The 20,430-nt window shown below is 40.4% G+C and overlaps 1 protein-coding gene across 1 annotated transcript; it reads left to right on the plus strand.

The window, feature by feature from the left end:
- The first annotated feature begins 275 nt into the window (after nt 1–275).
- Nucleotides 276–14,218, plus strand: wnt3a (wingless-type MMTV integration site family, member 3A). The gene is made up of 4 exons (XM_067474043.1): nt 276–858; nt 5,490–5,731; nt 10,545–10,810; nt 10,908–14,218. The coding sequence occupies exons 1-4, from the start codon at nt 767–769 to the stop codon at nt 11,385–11,387; spliced, it is 1,080 nt and encodes a 359-aa protein (XP_067330144.1). The 5' UTR covers nt 276–766; the 3' UTR covers nt 11,388–14,218.
- Nucleotides 14,219–20,430: the final 6,212 nt, after the last annotated feature.

Consider the following 20,430-nt stretch of genomic DNA (forward strand, 5'->3'; position numbering starts at 1 on the left):
TTGGCTAAACTTTTGGAAGTATCATATTCATGACAATAACATTAACAGAACTGATTTTCTTTTTAATAATCTGACATTTAAACATTTCAGAGTTACAAATGAAAATGATCAAGTCATGAGGAATGTTTTCTAAAATCTTTAAATAATCGGGCAGCTCGCTGTGAATCCATCTGTGTTGAAACCTCTTCTAACTTTTACATTCATGACAAACAGGCACAAATAAAGGACTGGAGACCTCAATAATGGTCTCAAGCAATTCACACATATTCATTTCTGCATTTTAGAAGCTTCAAGCAAGGGAGTGAAATCCGGACAGGTTGTTATAGCTACGCAATCCACAGGGGTTCCGATGTCTATTTAAAACCCCTCAGACCCTCCCTCTCTCCTTTAAACAACATTATATATCACGCACACTGCATGCTAATGCGACCAATTCTCAATGAGCACTAAAACACATCTTAAAATTAGCTCGTTCTGCTGTCTGAGTTCAAAGTGCCTGACTAAGCAACAGGGGAACATATCATCAGAATTCCCCCTTTGGCAATACCTGCTGATTGGGTCCTAAAAAGCAAGCAGCTTTTAACTTTTAATATTTGGCTCCTGTCTTCTGCCACGACTAGTCGCGAAAGGCTGATTCTCCTTCAATTTTTTTTCTAGAATATAAGAGTAAAAATCCGCACTTGCAGATTCGTTTTCTTTTCTTTTTCCTTACTCTTCAGTTAACAGCTTGGTGCGTAAGAGCGCGCATGTAGGCTTTCTGCTGGAGATGTTCTGCGAAACTTTAAGGATGATATACCTTGGATGTTTCCTGTTGCTCTGTGGGCTTACGCATGTCATGGCAAGTTATCCTATCTGGTGGTAAGTTTTATTTTAATTATAAACCGAACAAATTTTTTTTTAAATGACGAGCAGTTTTGGTCGCTGCAATTCTGTGAGTTTCAGATGGAATTTAGTGTCTGACTGATTTAGTGGTGGACTGATGGTAAAAGTTTGCACATGAATATTAACTGTCTGAGGTGGAAACTATACAGAAGCAGAGAGCTTTTAACTGTAAAACAGCACCAGAAAACCAATTTGTGGAGACCAAAATAAAATATTTCTAAAGGATTCTATCTCAAATTTAAACGTATTTTTAAGGCGAAGGACTCCGATATTTACATCATGATGATGAAAACAGCCTGAGAACAATTTTTATATTCAGGGTGCAGCAGGTGCAAAGTTTGTGTAGCCTACTCTTAAGTGTGCGTGTGTGTGTGTGTGTGTGTGTGTGTGTGTGTGTGTGTGTGTGTGTGTGTGTGTGTGTGTGTGTGTGTGTGTGTGTGTGTGTGTGTTCGCGATAGCCTGCTCATGTCTGGGGGTCAAACTGGTTCGGAATAAGTACGAAATGTTGCCCAGATCACAGTTTTAATACTTCGAATGTTTGGACATAGTAAATGTTTATTACTTACTACCTGCTACATTTACACTATTATTTAGTAAAGTTAAGAGGATAATCGGTGCAAGAACTGTCCTGGATACTACAACCTATTTCTAAATGTACAGTAAAAACCAAAACTTGACAAACCATGTTGCCCTTAGAGAACTGGATCATTTAACATTCATGTTAAATGTATTTAATTTCTCTCTTTAATGATAATAGAGACTCTGCAGACAATGCACTAATAAGACTTTATATTATAACCTACAATATTTGATAATGATATACAACATGTAATTCATTTTATTAGGCACAATTTATTCAAAATTTATTATTTCCATAATTTGCTGTCACATCCCACCATATTTTAAGCAATAATCAGATCTCGGTTTTCATTTTCTATTTTTTTTTTTTTTATAAATTATGCAGTATATTAGGATGTGCCCTAATCTGCTTCCCTTAATGGGTCCCCTGGTGGTAATACTGATGAGAAACTAATTACAAGCTCGGCTGGAAGGAAATCCTGATGTAACAGCAACCCTTCTGAACTCAGACATGGAAAAAAGAAACCCAGATCAGTAGGGTACTAAAAGTTAGTATGCACAGCCACAGTTAGTTCTTTTACATCTTATTTGAGGTTCAGCAGTTGTTGAACAGTGTTTGAGCTCAACAATATATGAACACGGCATCAGTCAGTGTTTTTCTGTTGCACGCTGGCGACACGGAGCACGGAAAAATCTTAAATTTCAGTTTTCACTCAATAAGAGCTTTTTTTGAGTTGTTTTTGTGAAGCCAGTTAAATTTGACAAAGTGAAACAGAAACAGAAACCCTGCAACGAGTCAAGAATCAATTTCTGTGCTAATGCTTTGATTTGGGAGCTTGAGGTCGGTCCCTGATTGAAGACATTATCAAAAGAGAAAACATAACTGGAACTAGTTTGCTGTACTTCTCCTACCAAGATAAACAATCCTGATTAAGTGGCGTATTAAGTCATCTTTGCGATCTGCCGTTTATTCCTTGTAAAACTGGTGTATTTATTGTTTCATAGCAACTCTTCACAAGACAGATAACGTTCTTATTTTTGGATGGATCTCATTATGCCTGCATTGTGGCTCCATTTGTAAACAGCATGTCAGCTGTTTAAGAGCCATCACTTCTGTGAAAAGCAACTTAGGATGTTTTGCTGACAAAAGCTCCTGAACTTGGCTTCAAGTGGCCATTTGTGCTGCATCACACTCAAGCTCTGCTCCACAGTAGTGTGTGGGGATATGGGTTTGCACTAAGACAGGTTCATGTCTGTCTCCTCTCTACCTGCCATGACATAGCCTGGCTGCACCCGTCACCCTACCACCCCCTTCCCTAGTCCACCCCACCTTAGAAGATAAATACCTGGAGGTGAAAGCTTGCCGCACATTCCTTTTCCCAAACATATTCTCTTGATGTCAAAGTCGGCTCCAAGGCCCCAGGGCCCACAAGTAAAGTGGTAATTCTAAGGTACCCTGCTTGGGCTTGCTGAAATATGCATTAAACCTTCACTGAATACACTTAGATGAGAGGGTGAAGGTCTGTATTTAGACAAAAATTGAATGTGATATAAGTTTTACTTAAGTATTTATTTATGACAGTTTTCACTAGTGTTCCTTTGACAATCTGAGCAGGAGGACTTCTGGACGGCAGCAAATCGGAGAGGACAACTAGATTTTACAGAAGGAATTAGACACATTCAAGGTCATAGCGCTTGAAATCCATAAAATAAAACACTTTGAGTAGCTGGTATGTAACCACGTTGTTTTTCGAGCTTTGTGCAGCTCCTTAAAAAAAATCAGAAATCATGCTGGTGGAACATGTTCTCATTCCTACGGTAGCCTATTTCCTAACACAGGAAGAGGTGGCATTGATTACTCAGTCCCAAAGACACAGACATGCATGAGTGGACCAACTGAAACACAGTGAGTCATGGTGGGTTTGTGTGACATGGTTCAGGAAGGTGACCTAGAAGAAACACATGCATAAAAGTGCCGGACAGCATTGTCCTGCTGAGTGCTGACACTTATTAGGACTCTGACAAACCTCTGATTCTAACACAGCAAATGGTAAAAGCTGCTACGACCGTCTCAATTGTTTATCCCCAGTTGAACGGTGCTTTGTGATTCGTTAATCAATAATTTCCAAAAGTGGATGAGTAGACTACCCTTTTGTATAAATGCAGGCCTGCAGCACTTGATCTTGCCTTGCTCATACAGTTTCTTTGCCTTTCTGCTCTGTGTGTTGTGTGTGTTTTTCCTCAAACACACACAACACACTCTCCAGTTTAGGATGTGGACTCTTTTTTTGGAAAGATGTGCTTCGGGGTATATGGAATGACAAAGGCTAAAGAGAGGTCAATTTGCAATAGGAGCACCCTGATTTACTGATGGCTGTTGCAGACAAACATGATTTCCTGTGAAGTAATTTTAAACTTGGCATTGCTCGCTTACCGGATGGCTAATTTATGATTAACTACAGCGGTCTAGTCTGCAGAAATTATGCAAGAAATTCTGTTAAAACCACTGTGACACATAACTCTGACATTTGCTTGAGGGTATAAAAGTATAGCTCACTTACCAGGTCAGCTGATGGCTTACACATAACTTAGCACCTCACAGACAACATTTACCGTGAGGGTGATCTTTAAAAGGAAAAACAGCTTTATATTAACGTAGATTTTCAGATTTTCTAGGTCAACATGTTGCAAACCATCAGACCACCGTCATCCAGGGGTCATTCAGCTGAGCAGACCTTTTTTTTTTTTTTTTAAAGAAAGCAGCCTGAGGCCAGTGTCAGAACTTTTTTGTAATCTTGTTATTATCAGCGATTAGTCCTTGAACAACAGTGAACAGTGAACAGGTCAACAGACAGCAAGGTAACTGAGCAGCAAAAGGCTGCACACCTGCTCTGGCTCTGCCTTTCCGCAACAACTACTGTAACTTTTACCAAGCCCATATCACTCAGGGGAGGATCATGAGAGACTTGTTGCCAGCTCCTTGAATTTGAAATGAAGCTTTGTCTGCATTGCCAGCAACCTACTTTGTAGCTACTTCTCAGTGCATTTGCCAAAGACAATAGAAACTCTAATATTAAATAAGTGACAAGGTCAAAATGTTGATTTTGATGTCATTCCAAACTGAAGTTCAACAGCATTTACAGACAAATTAATTTAGTTCATCAGCAACTAATAATAGGTTTCAATACATATACATATAAACGACATTTAAATATGCCTTTTATTAGAGAGCCTAACCTAAAGCTAATAGACCACATTCATATGTGTGTATTTATCTATTTCAACCAACATGTTTTCTGTGGGAAATTACCATGTACCAGCAAAATGAAGCACAATATTCTCTGAGGTCGTCCAAGTTATATAATATATACTGGTACACTGACTATCTAAGTTCCATGATTACTAGATAACATAAGTGCTAATTGAGAGTACACAGGGGGAAAAGACAGAACGACATGGAGAAAGCAAAAAAGGCAGTGAGACAGAAAGATGTAATCAGTGAACCAAGTTTGCACTTGTTGTATCCCAGAATACCTTCCTCAAAGGAAAAAAGGGGGTTGGGTTCAGTGTTACTCTTAATACACTCTCTGAAGTTTCAGTGTAGGGTTTGCACTCTTATTACCCTAAGCTGAAGACCTGTTAAGTGTGCGGACAGTTAATAACAAGGTGTAGTTTTCCAAGATGTCAGCTTAAGGTCTATGAAGACCTCTAGATGCATTGTGGACTTTCATCTTAGACAGAAACACTGCCTGCTCCTGTGGCAGCAGGGCTGCAATTTCAATTCACACAAAGGCCAGGTGTCTGCAGAAAGGGTGGTTGACAGGATAAAGGATGGATGCTTAATAGTAGCATCTGATACAACAAATAAACACATTCAATCAAATGTGGGCAGACGTAAAATTACACCGCACCACGACATGGAAATCAGTCTTTACCTTCAGTGGTGGTTAATCAATAGATAAAGATACAGACAGCAGGATAAGATGTGATCCTGAAAAGCACTCACATGTCTTCCCCTCTTCTTGTAGGTCACTAGCAGTGGGCCACCAGTACTCCTCGTTGGGAACCCAACCTATTCTATGTGGCAGCATCCCAGGTCTAGTCCCCAAACAGCTGCGTTTCTGCAGGAACTATGTGGAAATCATGCCCAGTGTAGCTGAGGGGGTGAAGATCGGCATACAGGAGTGCCAGCACCAGTTCAGAGGCAGACGCTGGAATTGCACTACAATCAATGACAACCTGGCCATTTTTGGACCAGTGTTGGACAAAGGTAATGTTAAACTGCAAACGCACTGTCTGTCTGGTGATTTTTCTGTCGTTGAATAAATTGTCTGTGTGCATGAGGCCCACAAATAGCTTGTTTCAAGTTTTAGATTTAAATTAGCTTCAAAGAAAAAATGTCACAGTACACCTAGTGCCTAGCTTTAGATTCCCCTCCATCGATGTTTTACCCTCTGGCAATTCACCGATAGATCACGGTTCTCCAAAGTGCCTGAATAAAACTGCAAGTGACTTGTTTTATCGCCATGTCCAATGATTCTTCCATTAGTTATAAATGTCTTATATTTGCATCAGAGAATCTGCGTTCCCTGCATGCATCATTCATTATGCTCATTCAGATCCTTGTTTAAATAGACTTTGGGCTGAACAAGCTCTCAGTGGCCTGTATGCATGGCATAATGTACACAATTAAGGCAAGTGAGTTCTGTTTTCTTGGAGTTTTCTTTAGCAGGGAATCCCCTGTGATTGTTGTGATTTCCTCTGCAGTACCCAACACGAAAGTTTAAGTTAATCTCACCAACTGCAGGCAGAAGCTTTGTATTTAACATTTATACTTGAAAGTGGCATTAATGTTTTCATGTAACTCTCAGGATCTACTGGGCCAAACTCTGAGAACACACAACATAAGGGTTGAGAGTTATAAACCTAGTTTAGAGAAGGATGATACAAACACAAGGGGGTTGGAGGTGGGTTAGGGCAATTGCTTTTAATAAACTTCTGAGCCAGTTGATGGAAGAAGCTTGAGCTTAAGTAGGTGGCTAACGATAGGGGTTCTCATTCTGAGTCCTTTTGTGGTGCAAAATGCCAGCACATCTCTTCCATTGCCTCCCTCCAAGGCCCAAATTGCAGGAGTACGGAGTGGAAAGAGGAGGCGGCTACTGGGCTTTAGTAAATCATTTTGATTGGATTAAGGTCACTGAGGCCCTTAATAATGTGAGAGGTCAAAGTGGCTGGATTAAGTGCCTTTGTCAGAGGCCAAGGAGAGTGACTCAGGGGCTCACAGGCCTTTGATAGGGCTTAGTAGGAGAGGGCTTCCATTTCATTGGATTCAATTGATGCTGCTGTTTGTCAGTGCAACCGAACCATTGTCCTCACTTGTGTCTGTCTGCGATTCAGACTGTTGTGTGTTGGTTTCCTGTTGCCTTTTTAAGGGGAAAACTAAAAGGAAGGGTAGGTGCCTTTATTGACTTCAGAAGCTTAGTTGCTATTAGTTAGCACATCACTGCCCTGTTCGTTTTTTACAGCGGTGGATTAGGAAGAAAAACAAGAACCTTGCAGATGAGGTGGTGACAGTGTAAATTGTCTTCATGCAAATATATTTACATTTACTCACACAGACTCCTTTTAAATGCACATGACTTTGGCAGGTGCGATAATACACTCACACGTCATAGCCACACGCGAATATTCATCGATATTCATATCCATCCGAATGCACACAGTCACACTGAATGTTATGTATGAAAGCAAAAAAGAGTAAAGTTGCTCCAGCACTTAAAATGATCCTATTCTTCACCACGTACCTTTTCTCTCCACATTTCACATAGACTGATCCTCTCTCTATCTTTCTCTCTCGCTCCACACCCAACATCACAAGCCCTGCCTTAAGGCCATGTCTGCGTCAGCACTCATTAATTTACATTAACTAAAGTGTCAAAACATGCATTGCTGGAATCTGCCTGTGATGAAAGGTGATAGAAAGCTGCACAGGTGTTCTTAGTCCGCAGAGCCGATCCCGGAGCGATTTCGGCATTCTTGGTATTTACAGAACACCTACACTACTATGTGGGTGTAATCAGGCTACGATTTATGAGTCACACTGTATGGTACAATAATTAAGGCCAACATTGCTACAAAAAGTGGACAATTGCAATTTCACCACCCACACAGGTGTGGACATGCACAGTCACTATACCATTTGAAACCATTAAATTAAATGAGGGTCAAAGGAAACTCCTATTACATAATCTGTAAAACATGTGAGGGACCTGCAAAGTTTGTGGTAGCTTGGACCTATCCAAGCTTCATGCCCTACAGGTACTTTTGCCAGGCCCAAATTCACCTCACCAGAAAATGCAAGTAGAAATTAACCTAATTCATTGAGCTTATGTAAGCTAACAGGGAAGCTAACCAGGAAGCTTCCAGGGGATGTGGGTTATGACCTACGACCTGAGGATGAGAAAGTGTAACTATTTAGGATGAGCTGAGGGGTCTCTGCTTTTCATCAGACATATGTCTCTGGGCATGCTGGGGGAGGGAAACAAGCGCACCAGTATATCATTAACTCTAGGCAAGAAAGAAAGAAGGGGTGTGGTAAAGGGAGTTGATGGGGGGACCTTAGCCCCACTCCCTGCTGGGCACTGCTCAGAGCACAATATCTTCGCAACCATGAGATTAAGCAGGAGAAAAACTGCTTTTCCCCATTCACACGCCCTTTAGATTGTTTTATTAAACCATTTGAATAGGGATTTCCCCGTCTGTCGACAAGCAGGGTCCAGCCAATGCATAGTTCTCTGTTGCTATGACTTAACTTGGTCCCCACTAATCACTGGCCAGGGCAAATTTCATATAAAATATCTGGGGCCATTGTGAAACTAACACAGCGTGACAGTAGCAACACAATAGGGGATTCAACCCCCCAGCAGGTTGCAGGGACCACTTGGCCTGCCAAGGTCTGGCAAAGTTTGGCGAAGGAGTATTGTCAGAGGAAAAGTGTCCTGGAATACCATAAACTGGTTGTAAGACCAAGAAAAGCCATGGAACTAATGGAAGAGCTGGTGTTTCCAGGTGAACTAAATGCCATCACAAGTAAAAAGAACTCCATGTCACATAAAACAGCAAGAATAATAAGGAATGTACATAAAAACATGTAATACCAGTGGCAGTTTGATGAAGCACACTCTGGTGGCTTTTAGGTACTAACACATATAATTATATATATATATAAAAGTTACCTTTGCAGCAGGTTTATAAAACCTGTGTGAAACCTTGGAACTGTGTTAAATCTGAAAAAAAAAGTTAGATTTTCCGTATTTAAGCAGAAACCTGAAAACTTATTAGTAAAAATGTATGATTTGCTGTAGTCCAGCTATTGCATATATGTCAAAACAAGTCTTTGAATTTTGTGAATATATTGAATTGTATGTATCACAAATGTCTGGAAATCAATACAGTATAGTTAGACTGTAGTTCAGTTAGATGTCCTCAACCGAGACAACTGCATGTAGATAAGTTCTTTTTGTCTCATGTTTCCAATGTGGTCCTCTGGGTTCTGGTTTAATTTGTCTTTTCACTTTTCATAAACAATTATCACCATTCTGTGATGTTCTAGATACATGATGATGTGATACAGATATGATACAGTCTTAAATAAGTGGATAAGAATCCAAACGAATTAAAGTCCGGCTTCAAAAGCTTTAAATAAGTAGCATATTCAAGGAAAATCTTGTTATTAAAACAACATTTAGTAACAGACTATATTATTAGCACCATCGTATATAAATACTTTGACATCTTAGATTGATGTAGGACTGACACCTCACAAATTCACTTCAACTCACTCATAGCACAATAGTTAAAACATGAAACTCATACTTGGTCTGGTTTAAATGACGCATGATGATAGTGAAATAATCACTGTGTGACAGTTTTCCCATGCTGAGATTATATCTCACCATGATAACAATGCATGAAAAATGTCCAAGGGAGATGATCTGCGGTGGAGTAAGTGAAACTTGAGGAAGAGGAAAACACGTTCACATGTTGAATTCAACATTTGTTTGAACATTAGTATCTCTGTGTGTGTGAAGTGGGTGGTGGATGCCAGTAGACCTTTTCTCTTGCATCATTGTTTCTAATGCCCTTTAGTCCTCAAACTGGTTGCAACCTGCTGTAAGGGAGGAGCTCCTACTCCCTTTAGCTTTATACTCCTGACTTCTTTCTTTTCTTTCTTTCCCCTTCGTCTTGTTCTTTAGACACAAACATGCGCATGCACTGCCTTTCTTTCTGTTACAGCACACTCCCAATCCATTGATCTCCGTCTCTGTGCAGGATCTCTTCAGTGCATGCTAACCTGTTGTGTTTCTGCTTTCTCGCTCTCTTTCCTGATGTTTGTGCAAGACCATACAAGTACTTATTTTCAAGCCAATCATACTGCTTTAATGAGCCTTCTCGGAGAGGAAAAATCGCTGAAGCGTGCACTTTCTTCATTTCTGTAACATTCAGCGTTGCATTTCTGGACACTGTAGTTCCATCTCTGGGGCTTGTCCCCTCAGTGTAAGGCTGTATCCTAACCTTTCAAAAGCTTAATTGAGTCTCTTAATTATAGGCCTGTCAGGCCCTTCTCTTCATCTCATCTCTGTGGAAGATCCTGATCCCTCTGAGTCATCAGTTAGCTATGTCAGACAGAGACACAGGCCTTGCTGGTCTTATTCAGAGACAGGACGATTGATGTTTGGACTAAATAATCCCACACCTTTGTAGATGTGACCCAAACACATGTAGCCAACAATGGACTCCACGGTCTAGTATGTATAGTTTGTTTTATGTTGTCTTATTGGCTTGAGTTGAGAAATATTTGCCTGTGCAATTATACAAGACCGAACACAAGCAGATTTCCATGTAAACAGGTGGTGACCTGCATTATCTAGCAATTATAACGTTTCCATCAATTTCATCCTGAAAATAGTCATTAGCATCGAGAAACTCCTTTCTCATGTGACGAATCCTGATTTATTCAGCACTGTTTCTGCAAGATGTTGCTGTTAAGATGTTTTCTTACACGTGTCTAATTCTTCCTCCAGCCACCCGAGAGTCAGCATTTGTTCACGCTATTGCCTCGGCGGGAGTGGCATTTGCGGTGACCCGGGCCTGTGCCGAAGGTTCAGCCACTATCTGCGGATGTGACACACGCCACAAGGGCCCTCCCGGCGAGGGATGGAAGTGGGGAGGCTGCAGCGAGGATGTAGAGTTTGGGAGCATGGTGTCCCGGGAGTTTGCTGATGCAAGGGAGAATCGCCCTGATGCACGCTCAGCTATGAACCGCCATAACAATGAGGCGGGAAGAATGGTTAGTCTCTCTCCGGTTGATTGTGTTGTGGCAGTTTTTCTGCTCTCAGATTCTTACTTAATGCAATATCTTTTGTTTTTTGTTTTCCAATCTTTAGTCCCTCAGCGACAACATGTTTCTGAAGTGTAAGTGCCACGGTCTTTCTGGTAGCTGTGAGGTCAAGACTTGCTGGTGGTCTCAGCCTGACTTTCGAGTTATCGGTGATTACATGAAGGATAAATATGATAGTGCATCTGAGATGGTGGTGGAGAAACACAAGGAGTCCCGTGGATGGGTAGAAACCCTGAGACCCAAGTACAACTATTTCAAACCCCCCACTGACCGCGATCTGGTTTATTATGAAAGCTCACCCAATTTCTGTGACCCCAATCCACAAACAGGTTCTTTTGGAACGCGCGATCGCATCTGCAACCTGACATCACACGGTATAGATGGCTGCGACCTCCTGTGCTGCGGAAGGGGTCACAACACGCGGACTGAGAAGAGAAAGGAGAAGTGCCACTGTATTTTCCACTGGTGCTGCTACGTCAGCTGTCAGGAGTGTGTGAGGGTCTACGATGTGCACACCTGCAAATAGGGACATCTGCTTTCTCGATTTCTCTCACCAAAATTTTAAGACTGTAATAGACAGAAGAACAAATGACTTTTCCTACAAGGCATGAAAGACCACATATTTGTCTGACTATTCCATGGACCTCAGTGGCAGATAAATGGCCTTGCGTTGATGCTGAAAAGAACCAGCCTCTGCCTTAATCAAACAAAACAGACGAGTAGATATAGACATCAAAAAGCACTGCCTATCTGAACTATGGTGGTGATGAAGATTCATTTCTGTGTACTCACATAGGAAAGGAGAACCGTTGGCTAATTGACACCCACATTATTGGTGATTTTTCTTCCTGTGTTCCAAGTAGTTAGGTTTGTTGAGAGTAGTTCACCACTGCAGATGCTTTTGAGTCTATGAGAGAAAAGTGTACACTATCACGTATCTTTAGTGTTTAATCGTCACTCGTTTTAGCAACAAAAAGTGACGACCTTTACGAACAATTTCCATTGTCAGACACTGGACAGCTTGCATTCTCTTCCTCATCATTATTAGTATGTGTGCGTATATTTGAGAACTAACATCATTGTGTGAATGCGTTTTTGTTTTATAGTGTTGATACATTACTGACTATTGGGAAAGAATGCACTTGTACCTGAGTGAATGTAGTTGTTATGCTGTAATGTGTTTACATATTCCCAAAAATATCTAAGCTAACAAATTAATATCTGCTTTCCAACTACTTATTTTATCTGAGGGTAGACATGAGCCACATCCACTGAACAGTCTGCACACTTCCGGAAACAGCTGAAAACACTTTGAACAATGTAAAAGTTATGACCAAAGACAAGAAACACTCCCCCATTAGTCTATGGTGGTCAGAGAGCTGTATATGAATCTGAAATGTCAGCACTTGAGAAAAACCGTTGAGAAATATGAAGCATGTTCTTCCTTTTTTTTATCAGTATTAGCAGTGTCTTATGTGACTGGGTATGCGGAAAACTTATTTATAAAAGGGGATATTCCCACATTTGTGTTTCATTTATTCAGATGTTAATATTCTTTTTTGATTCTTTGATTTTTGAATAGAAGTAAATTCTGTGTTCCATAAGAAAACAAAAAAAACACAAGTGGCAAACAAGCAGCAAACTAAGCTGTATCATATAAGCTCTGTATAAGGCGGTAAAATTAGCAGTTGTAGTAAAGAAATGACCAAAACCTGTTCCTGTGATGATTCTCACTTGTGGCTTACTGCTCCCCAAACTAAAGAACAAGCAGCATCACTGAAACTATCAATATTTCCCTTATTTAAATGCTGCTAAATAACCATTATCTGTGGGTCTGTGTATGCGGTTGTGTGTGTGCATGTGAGTTTTGGTTTTTACATAGAGTGTGTTCTGTTTGTGTTGTATGTACTTTATTATTCTTGCATGTATTGATTCTTTCTGTGAAAGAAATATAATATAAAATGTGAAGTTTTGACTAATCCTTTCGTACACTAATTCCCATTTATCCAAATAGGCCAACTTAAGCCTGTTTCAGACATGAACTCTGGAGAATGTCAGGAGCATCAGGTCCTGGCTTTGTCAGGAGTTTCCCTTTCAGACATGGAGCCAACATCGGGAGGTCGTCCTTGTAAGATGCGTTCTCAATTGTAAAGAAATGCTCAAAACATGACGCAAAAACAAAGCTGCAGAAGTGACCGTGTCTTCTTTGTAATCTGGTCGTACACCACAGAATCTCGTGCGCTTGTTCCTTCTGCTTGTTTGACAAATTCCCGGCGAATTTCGTTCCTTCCGGTTCAAAATTGTTGCAGCATTCATATGAATGATTGAGTTCTTCACCTTGGGCTGTTTGTATTTTGCCTGGTTTTGCAACAGTCGCAGGAAATGGACGTCATCAACACGCCCACTGACTCGTGGTGAATCCTGAGGAGTATTGACTCCTCTATTCACAAATGAGTTCGGGTGGAGATAATCAGGGCCAACAGACTTGGTTGTTTGCGTTCACGCATACACCCACCCTTAGAAAAAGTCTGGAAAATGTCTGAATTCCAGTGCTGAATGTCTGAAAGGGGCTTTAGAGTTTGTTTTTTTTAGTCATCCATGGATTATGTATTCATGCCAAGTATCACGGCAATATCGATTCTCGTTACTTTCCCTTAACTTGAGAAGAAATACAACATTGTATTTATTTCAGAAATGAAAGATCTTCTGACATGAAGTCTTCTGAAACATCATAGAAAAGGTAACATAAATTTGATCCGAAATTGTGTGTATCATTTCCCTGAGAGCCTCAGCTTTTGTTTACAGACAGTATGATGCTTTGTCTCAGGCATGTTTAGTTGTCAGATTTTATCCTAAACTGCCCATTCGCCATTACTTTACATCATGACTGAAAATATTAATAAGCAGCCATAACTAGTTTTACATTTAAATTGTTTTATTAAACTACACAGCAACTATGTACAACATCAACGTTATCTTGCATTTTTTTGCTGTACACTTTATGTGTGTTTGATTGCTTGTTTGGACAATTGTCTTAAGTTCTCTTTTTTTTTTTTTTTTAAGTTTTCAATCCAAAGTTTTGTACAAACTACTTTTTTTCTGCTTGTCTCGTGGATTTCTAAAAAATTTGATGTTTTTTATGATTATTTATTTCATGCTATGTATATATTAGTAAGTAAAAAATATATATTTGCAGAAAAACATTTTTTTTGAAACAGTGTTGTGTGACCTGTAACACTGTAGCCTTTTTACCTCATCTCTGCTTTTTCACTGACTGCACACAGATTTCGTTTGTCCTACTGCGTGTAGTAGATTTCAAAAGTTAACTCTTTAACACCAAAATAAAACAACATAAACAACCTGGCTGTTTTTCTGGTCTGCTGTCTGAATTTTAGATGGATATAAATGATTTCCTTGCCTTTTGTGAAACATCAGCTCCGAGAGAAGAAGATGTAGCACATGAAGATGAGTAAAACAAAGAGTGAATAAAGTTATTCTATGTTTAGCCACCAGATGACTTGGGCAATGAAAACTAAATCTTTAAATAAGGAATCTTAAATTAAGACCACTTTTGAATTGCTACTAAATAACTAAACATGATAAATAATGTTTAATTTCTACTGATGGTTAGAGGAAAAAAACAGTCCCACTTGTCTACTTTTTTAGAAATTTAGTATGAATGACTAGCAGTGACAAAATCATTTTTCGTAATGTTAAAATAATACCAATTGATACCAAATGATAGTGGTAATCAATAACTAACTGATCTAATGATATCACTTCATATCACAGTATCACAGCAGCAACTTTGTATTAGTACATACACACCTTTCTTTCACACCCATCTAGAAGGAAAGTTGAATTTTGTTAATAAATAAATTTACATCCATCACAATACTACAGTTTGAAAACAAAGACACTGGGGCCTCTTTACAACTACCTCTGATATATTTTCAGTGACAATCACTCAAGTGAATTTGTAGTCAGCACAGAAGATGGTTATAGTGTAAAACACCTAACAAGCGCTGAATTAGCTAAAAGGCTGCCTGTCTGCAGATGGTACCTCATTAGAAAGACCCTTCTGCAAACCAACCACAGATAAAACGTTGCCTTTCACTGATTTCTTACTTTCGCTCACATTAAATCCCTTTTATCAGTCACATACTTTGACTATAGACAAGCAGTCCATCAGGAACGCTAATACATTTAGGCCATAATGGCCAAACATGAGCAACAGATTTTTCATAGGAAGAAAGAAGAAAAAATAAGGCCGGACTCATAATTTGATTCCTCTGGGTGACTGCGGGAGCCAACTGTGCTTTTTGGGGAAACAATAATAACAGAAAAAATCTCAGCAATGAGGGTTTGGAAATAGATGGAGCTTTGTTGAAGAGAAAGACCTGATCTCAAGATAGATTAGGGGTTGGATGTGAATAGAGCCCACCAGTGCTCCGGCTCAGCCACTGGACCCCTGATAGTCTTTGAGCCCTGCAACAATGTCACCACCAGAGGCCAGGTCTCACTGCTATCTAACCCCATTATCACACCGAAAGATTGATACACACCCCCTCCAGAGTGAAAGCACCACAAAAAGTGATACCCTTCTGTTCTCATTCATGTGGATTCATTATTCACTCACCCCTCCATCAAATAATATTTTAAGCCACCTTTTACTGTTTGTCCTGCAACTAAAACTCATTAGTAGAGTGTACTCATTTTCCCAGACATTCATGGACACGTTATGGCTCCTAAACCCTGCATCAAGATGAGTAAAAACTAAAAAAGGACTGCTCAGGGTGTGACATCCTGGTAGCCGACCCTGCTTAGGTTTAGTTCAGAAACTAGCAGGCTGTCAGCACTCATTCCAACAGATCACAGGATGGACAGAAACTCCAGCCCTGCCGCAATGCTATCGTGTGGTTGTAGGAAATGGGCCCTTACCTTCACCCAGACCCATCTAGTAGCTTTGTCACCAAAGTGAGATGAACATTGTTAGCAGATAGTTGCCAGAGGAGGTTGCGGCAGCCCCAGTGACAGAAATGCAGTCCTAACTGTGAGAACTTTAACACGGCGGGACTGCAAGGGGCCCCACCCAATAACCATATAAATGGGAGACAATGGACCTCATTACAATCAGTGTCCTCTTTTAATTTTATTTTCCCGAGATTCACCCTGACATTCACAAGAGACATCTGCATGCATTTCAATGCAGCCATGTAGTTGTGGGACTGGTAGGAAGGGCATGTGTACAGTGGAGTGGTGCAAAGGCCCACACTCAAGTGACGCGGAGCAAATCCTCCCACAGAAGTCACACGTGACTTACACCCAGCAAGTTTCAATCTTCCTGAAGCCTTATGATGTCGGATTAAGCGTGAAAATTACTAACCTGCAAGTGGAGATGAATATTGATATCAGACATGATCAATCTGACATATAATCTGGGTGCAAAATGTTACAAGGGCTTTGCTAATGCTCAACGCTTCTCCACGAAATGTGTTGGAGGTGTTTAAGAATGTGATTTCTCAATGCTTTTCTTGTTCATAGGTCACACGCACCAAAGGTGACGGGCCAAAACTGAACTACAGAGGGGAGTGTGTAGGCATCTCATTATGTAACTGACTTTGAAGCCGTTTTTTGATGTCTGTTTCCTTCTGTCTGAAATTAGATCACTCGCTCACATTCAATGAATCGCTATAACACATGTAGCACATCAAAGGATCTAACTGGGAAACTTGGAAAAAGACAAATTATTGTTGTTGCATGGAAAACATTGGCATTGGACATTGAAACATCTGCACCAATCATGGAGGTATATTTTCTCTTTTTACAGCCGGCAAGAATGTGCGAAGTATGTCACCTGCCTTGAATGAGGATAATGAGTTATCTGCTAGATTTCTAAAGAGGACAGCCATTATCACCAGAGACGTGACACCTGTAAAGCAGCTTTATTCCCTTTTGAAGTGTCTTCTGTATTGTTGACGCCAACAAAGGAATTTTTGCCACCTCTCTACTTACAAGATAAACTTAGTCAAATTGGGGAGATAACACAAGTGAGGAGGGGGGTGATGTGGGAGATGCACTAATGCACTACACTGGCCACAGCTGTATGTTTGCACATGCATGTGTGCCACACTGACTCCTGTGACTCTCCAGTTTGATACACGATCGCTTTTGCTTCTGCATACATGAACACATGTATGTGGCCGCAGGGAGGCGGCAAGCATGGAGGTTGACATGGAGTCATCCAGATCCGATTTTTAGGCAAATGAAGTTTCATATAAAATTATGACTGTACGCGGCCATGATTTATATTGGCATTTAACAACAAGCATCAGAAAGAAAAAAACACAGAGGAGTGAAACCTTTTTCAACTGTCTGCTGTGTTCAGTTTATAGATTATGAGTTGTTGTTTTTTTTTTTTAATCAATCATTTAACATATGAATATGACCTTCAAATTGTAATTTCTAGTTCCACAAATAGTTATATGCATTTCAGTAATACACAATAATCACAGTAAAACAAACTTGTTTTGCTCCTAACATGTAAACTGCTTAACTTGTGGTTCTGTGTTTGTGTCTCTCGGTTTGAGAAAAGAGAGTCAAGCAGGCTAAGCACAGCAAAAAATAAAACTTTTGAAACTAGCCTATTTGGCTTCCGTGCATTTTTTGTACTCATAAACGTTTTCAAGATGTTTTTATTCTCTATGTTAGGTTTCTTGAAAATGCACAATTGATGGTTGTGGCAAACATCAGTTCGGTCGTGCTGGGTACTAAGATAAGGATAAAGGATTCACAGCCAAATTCGTCGGATTTATTATGTCCTTAGTCAGTGAGATTGGGTATATCAATTACAAGGTGACTAGCTGGGGAGAGAAGTGGGGTTATCATTAGCAGGGACAGGCGCTGGCCTCTGCTAGTTCCAGTAATTACCTCACAAAGGGTGGTGCTTGCCTTCCCACTGCTTTTCCCACACTGCACTGCAGGCTCAGAATTCCAATCGGCCCCAGACCTGCAATCTCCTCGGTTTTAGACAGCAAATTACTGACAAGTTCCATTCTTCACAGCACTGTAATTGCTTTTTAGTGCTGTTTTTATTGAGGCAACCCCAACCCCCTTGCCCTTCCCTCAATAAAGCTAAGTCAGGGAGGGGGCGAAGGGTTAATATAGATAACATTAGCCCCTAATTGGAAGGTCTCAGCCGCAGGAAAGTTTCAGACAGTTCTTGTGATTTTCTAAAAACTCTTAGCAGGTCTTAATAAATATAATTTACTATAATATAATTAAATTAATTAATGTTTCTACTGAAAAATAGATTTTTTGAAGTTATGTTCCACGTTGGTTCTGGAGATACATGCAAACACTATAATGCTTCTGTGAATGTTTACAGAGAAGTGATATCATTAAAGCTCTTCACATCCCATACAAAGAGAAGCACTGAGCATCTTGGCTACTCCACAACTTAAATCACTTTGTGTTGTCTTTCCCACCCCTGCGCATTACTCTCTCAATCTATTACTTTGTGGAAATCATTAGTCTCCATGTCAATACAAGCTCCGAGCAGAGAAAACATCTCATTATGGGACTTAAAGAGATCCGTAGCATTCTTGGCTCTGTCAAGCTGTTCTTCCTTTCTTCAATATAGTTACTTTCTTTTCAGAGAGAGGACAAATTCTCAACGTTCCACTGCCGGACAACCAAACAGTTGCCATTTGAAATGAGAAAGGGAGAAAGAATGGAAAATGGCAGAGGGATTAGGGGATCTAAACAGGATAAAGGGATAGGAGATTCTCGGTGTGATCCAGTTTAGTTTGAAAGATGGAGGGTCTTAACAAGGATTTGAGACTTTAGAATTCATTGTTCCATTATTTTTATCCTCTCTGTTTCAGCTGAATAGTTTGTCATTGCATAGCTCTAACAAGCCCATAGGTCTTCACATTTGTTCATTTATCATGTACAACATTTAAAACTGTTGGCACATAATGTTCCCCCTCATGTATGAGTTCAGATTTGCTCTGGACGTCACATGTATCAAAGCTATGCACAAGTTCTTTCTGCATTAAAAAGAAATATTAAACATTAACATCTAACGATCATAAGAATTTGTTTTCAGACATTAAAGATAGTAACACTGGGATGGCAGTGGCTCAGTTGGTAGAGTGGGCACCCACCGATCATAGGGTCGGAGGTTTGCGAGGTTTGTCCTTGGGCTAGACGCTGAACCCTCAAAAGCCCATCCCCATCCCCAGCCTTGCAAGTCCCAAGCCCGGTAGAAATTGGGGAAGGTTGAGTCATCAAAGGCATCCGGTGTAAGAACTGCGCTAAATTAACATGCGGGAAGTGATCTGCTGTGGCAAACCTGGACTCACGGGATTAAAAAAAAAAAAAGATAATGACATTTAGCCTGTATTTCGTAGCAAAGTGCTGCAGGGCTACTTGGGCTACAGCCTGCAATTGACTCAGCTAGAAACCTAATTTGCCAGTGTCCTTATGTGTCCATCACCCTTTCAGTCTGAGCAGGTTGACACCTCAGGGCTGTCAAATAGCTTGTCAGAGGCCTTCAATAAACTACAATGACAAGCCCTCTAATGCATTACCACACGAGTGCCAGCCAGAAATGAGAGGCTGTAGCCTTTCCTGCCTCAAGGCAGACAGGTGCGCCGTCAAGCAAGACAAAAACACGGACAGACACATACACAAACACAGAGAAAGAGGGAGAGAGAGAGAGAGACCACCTTATAATCAAAACAATGACCAAGGAAATAGTAGACTGATATCACCGCATGCACATGAAATATGTATATTAACATTTTGCAGTAAACCGCAAAACACAGTATGAAGCAGAAATGATCAGTTCTCATGAGGACCAATAATGTTTCGTTGTCCTGAGGTGTCGTGTAACATTTAATGCATTAAATAATGCTTAAAGATCATCTTTAAGAGGCTTACATAACTACGAGTCATCAGTTGTCAGTGGAACCAAAGGCACCTGACCTGGACCACCTTGGGAGGATGTAAGGCCAGTCACTGTAAGGCCTCTCCAGCGGCCCACTTGCAATCAACCTGTCAAAGTCCCAGATGCCTGAGTGTTAGGGAAATAACAGGAGACCGCGTTACAAATAATTTGGCATCAGCATTTCAAGTGAAAAAATCCCTAATGCCAAATCTGGACATCTAGCTGGTTTTGATGCCATAGGTTTAGGTTGGTGTCCTTAAGGCCCTGCTTCGACACGCTGCGCATTCCAACTAATTATCTACCCCAAGGTGCAACAGGTTCACACTTTAATCTTTGATGCCTCCTCATATGGGATATAGCTGGATTTAAAACAGGGAACAGGGGTGGGACAAACCTTAAAACCTGTATACATATCAAACATGAATCAACTTCAAACCAGCCCACTGAGAGAAACAAAAAAGTCTTTCAAAGAAATATCTTTATCCTCATTATTGTTTCATCTTGCAATGGCTCATCATAGCCTGTGTAGCTGCTTGAAGCAAATATCAAAGAGAAAGGCAACAGACCCCGCCGGATATATCACACTAGTTAAACTGTGACGAAATGTCCTGTTAAA

The sequence above is a fragment of the Channa argus genome, chromosome 14, assembly GCF_033026475.1.
Source record: "Channa argus isolate prfri chromosome 14, Channa argus male v1.0, whole genome shotgun sequence".
In the NCBI taxonomy this organism is placed as follows: domain Eukaryota; kingdom Metazoa; phylum Chordata; class Actinopteri; order Anabantiformes; family Channidae; genus Channa; species Channa argus.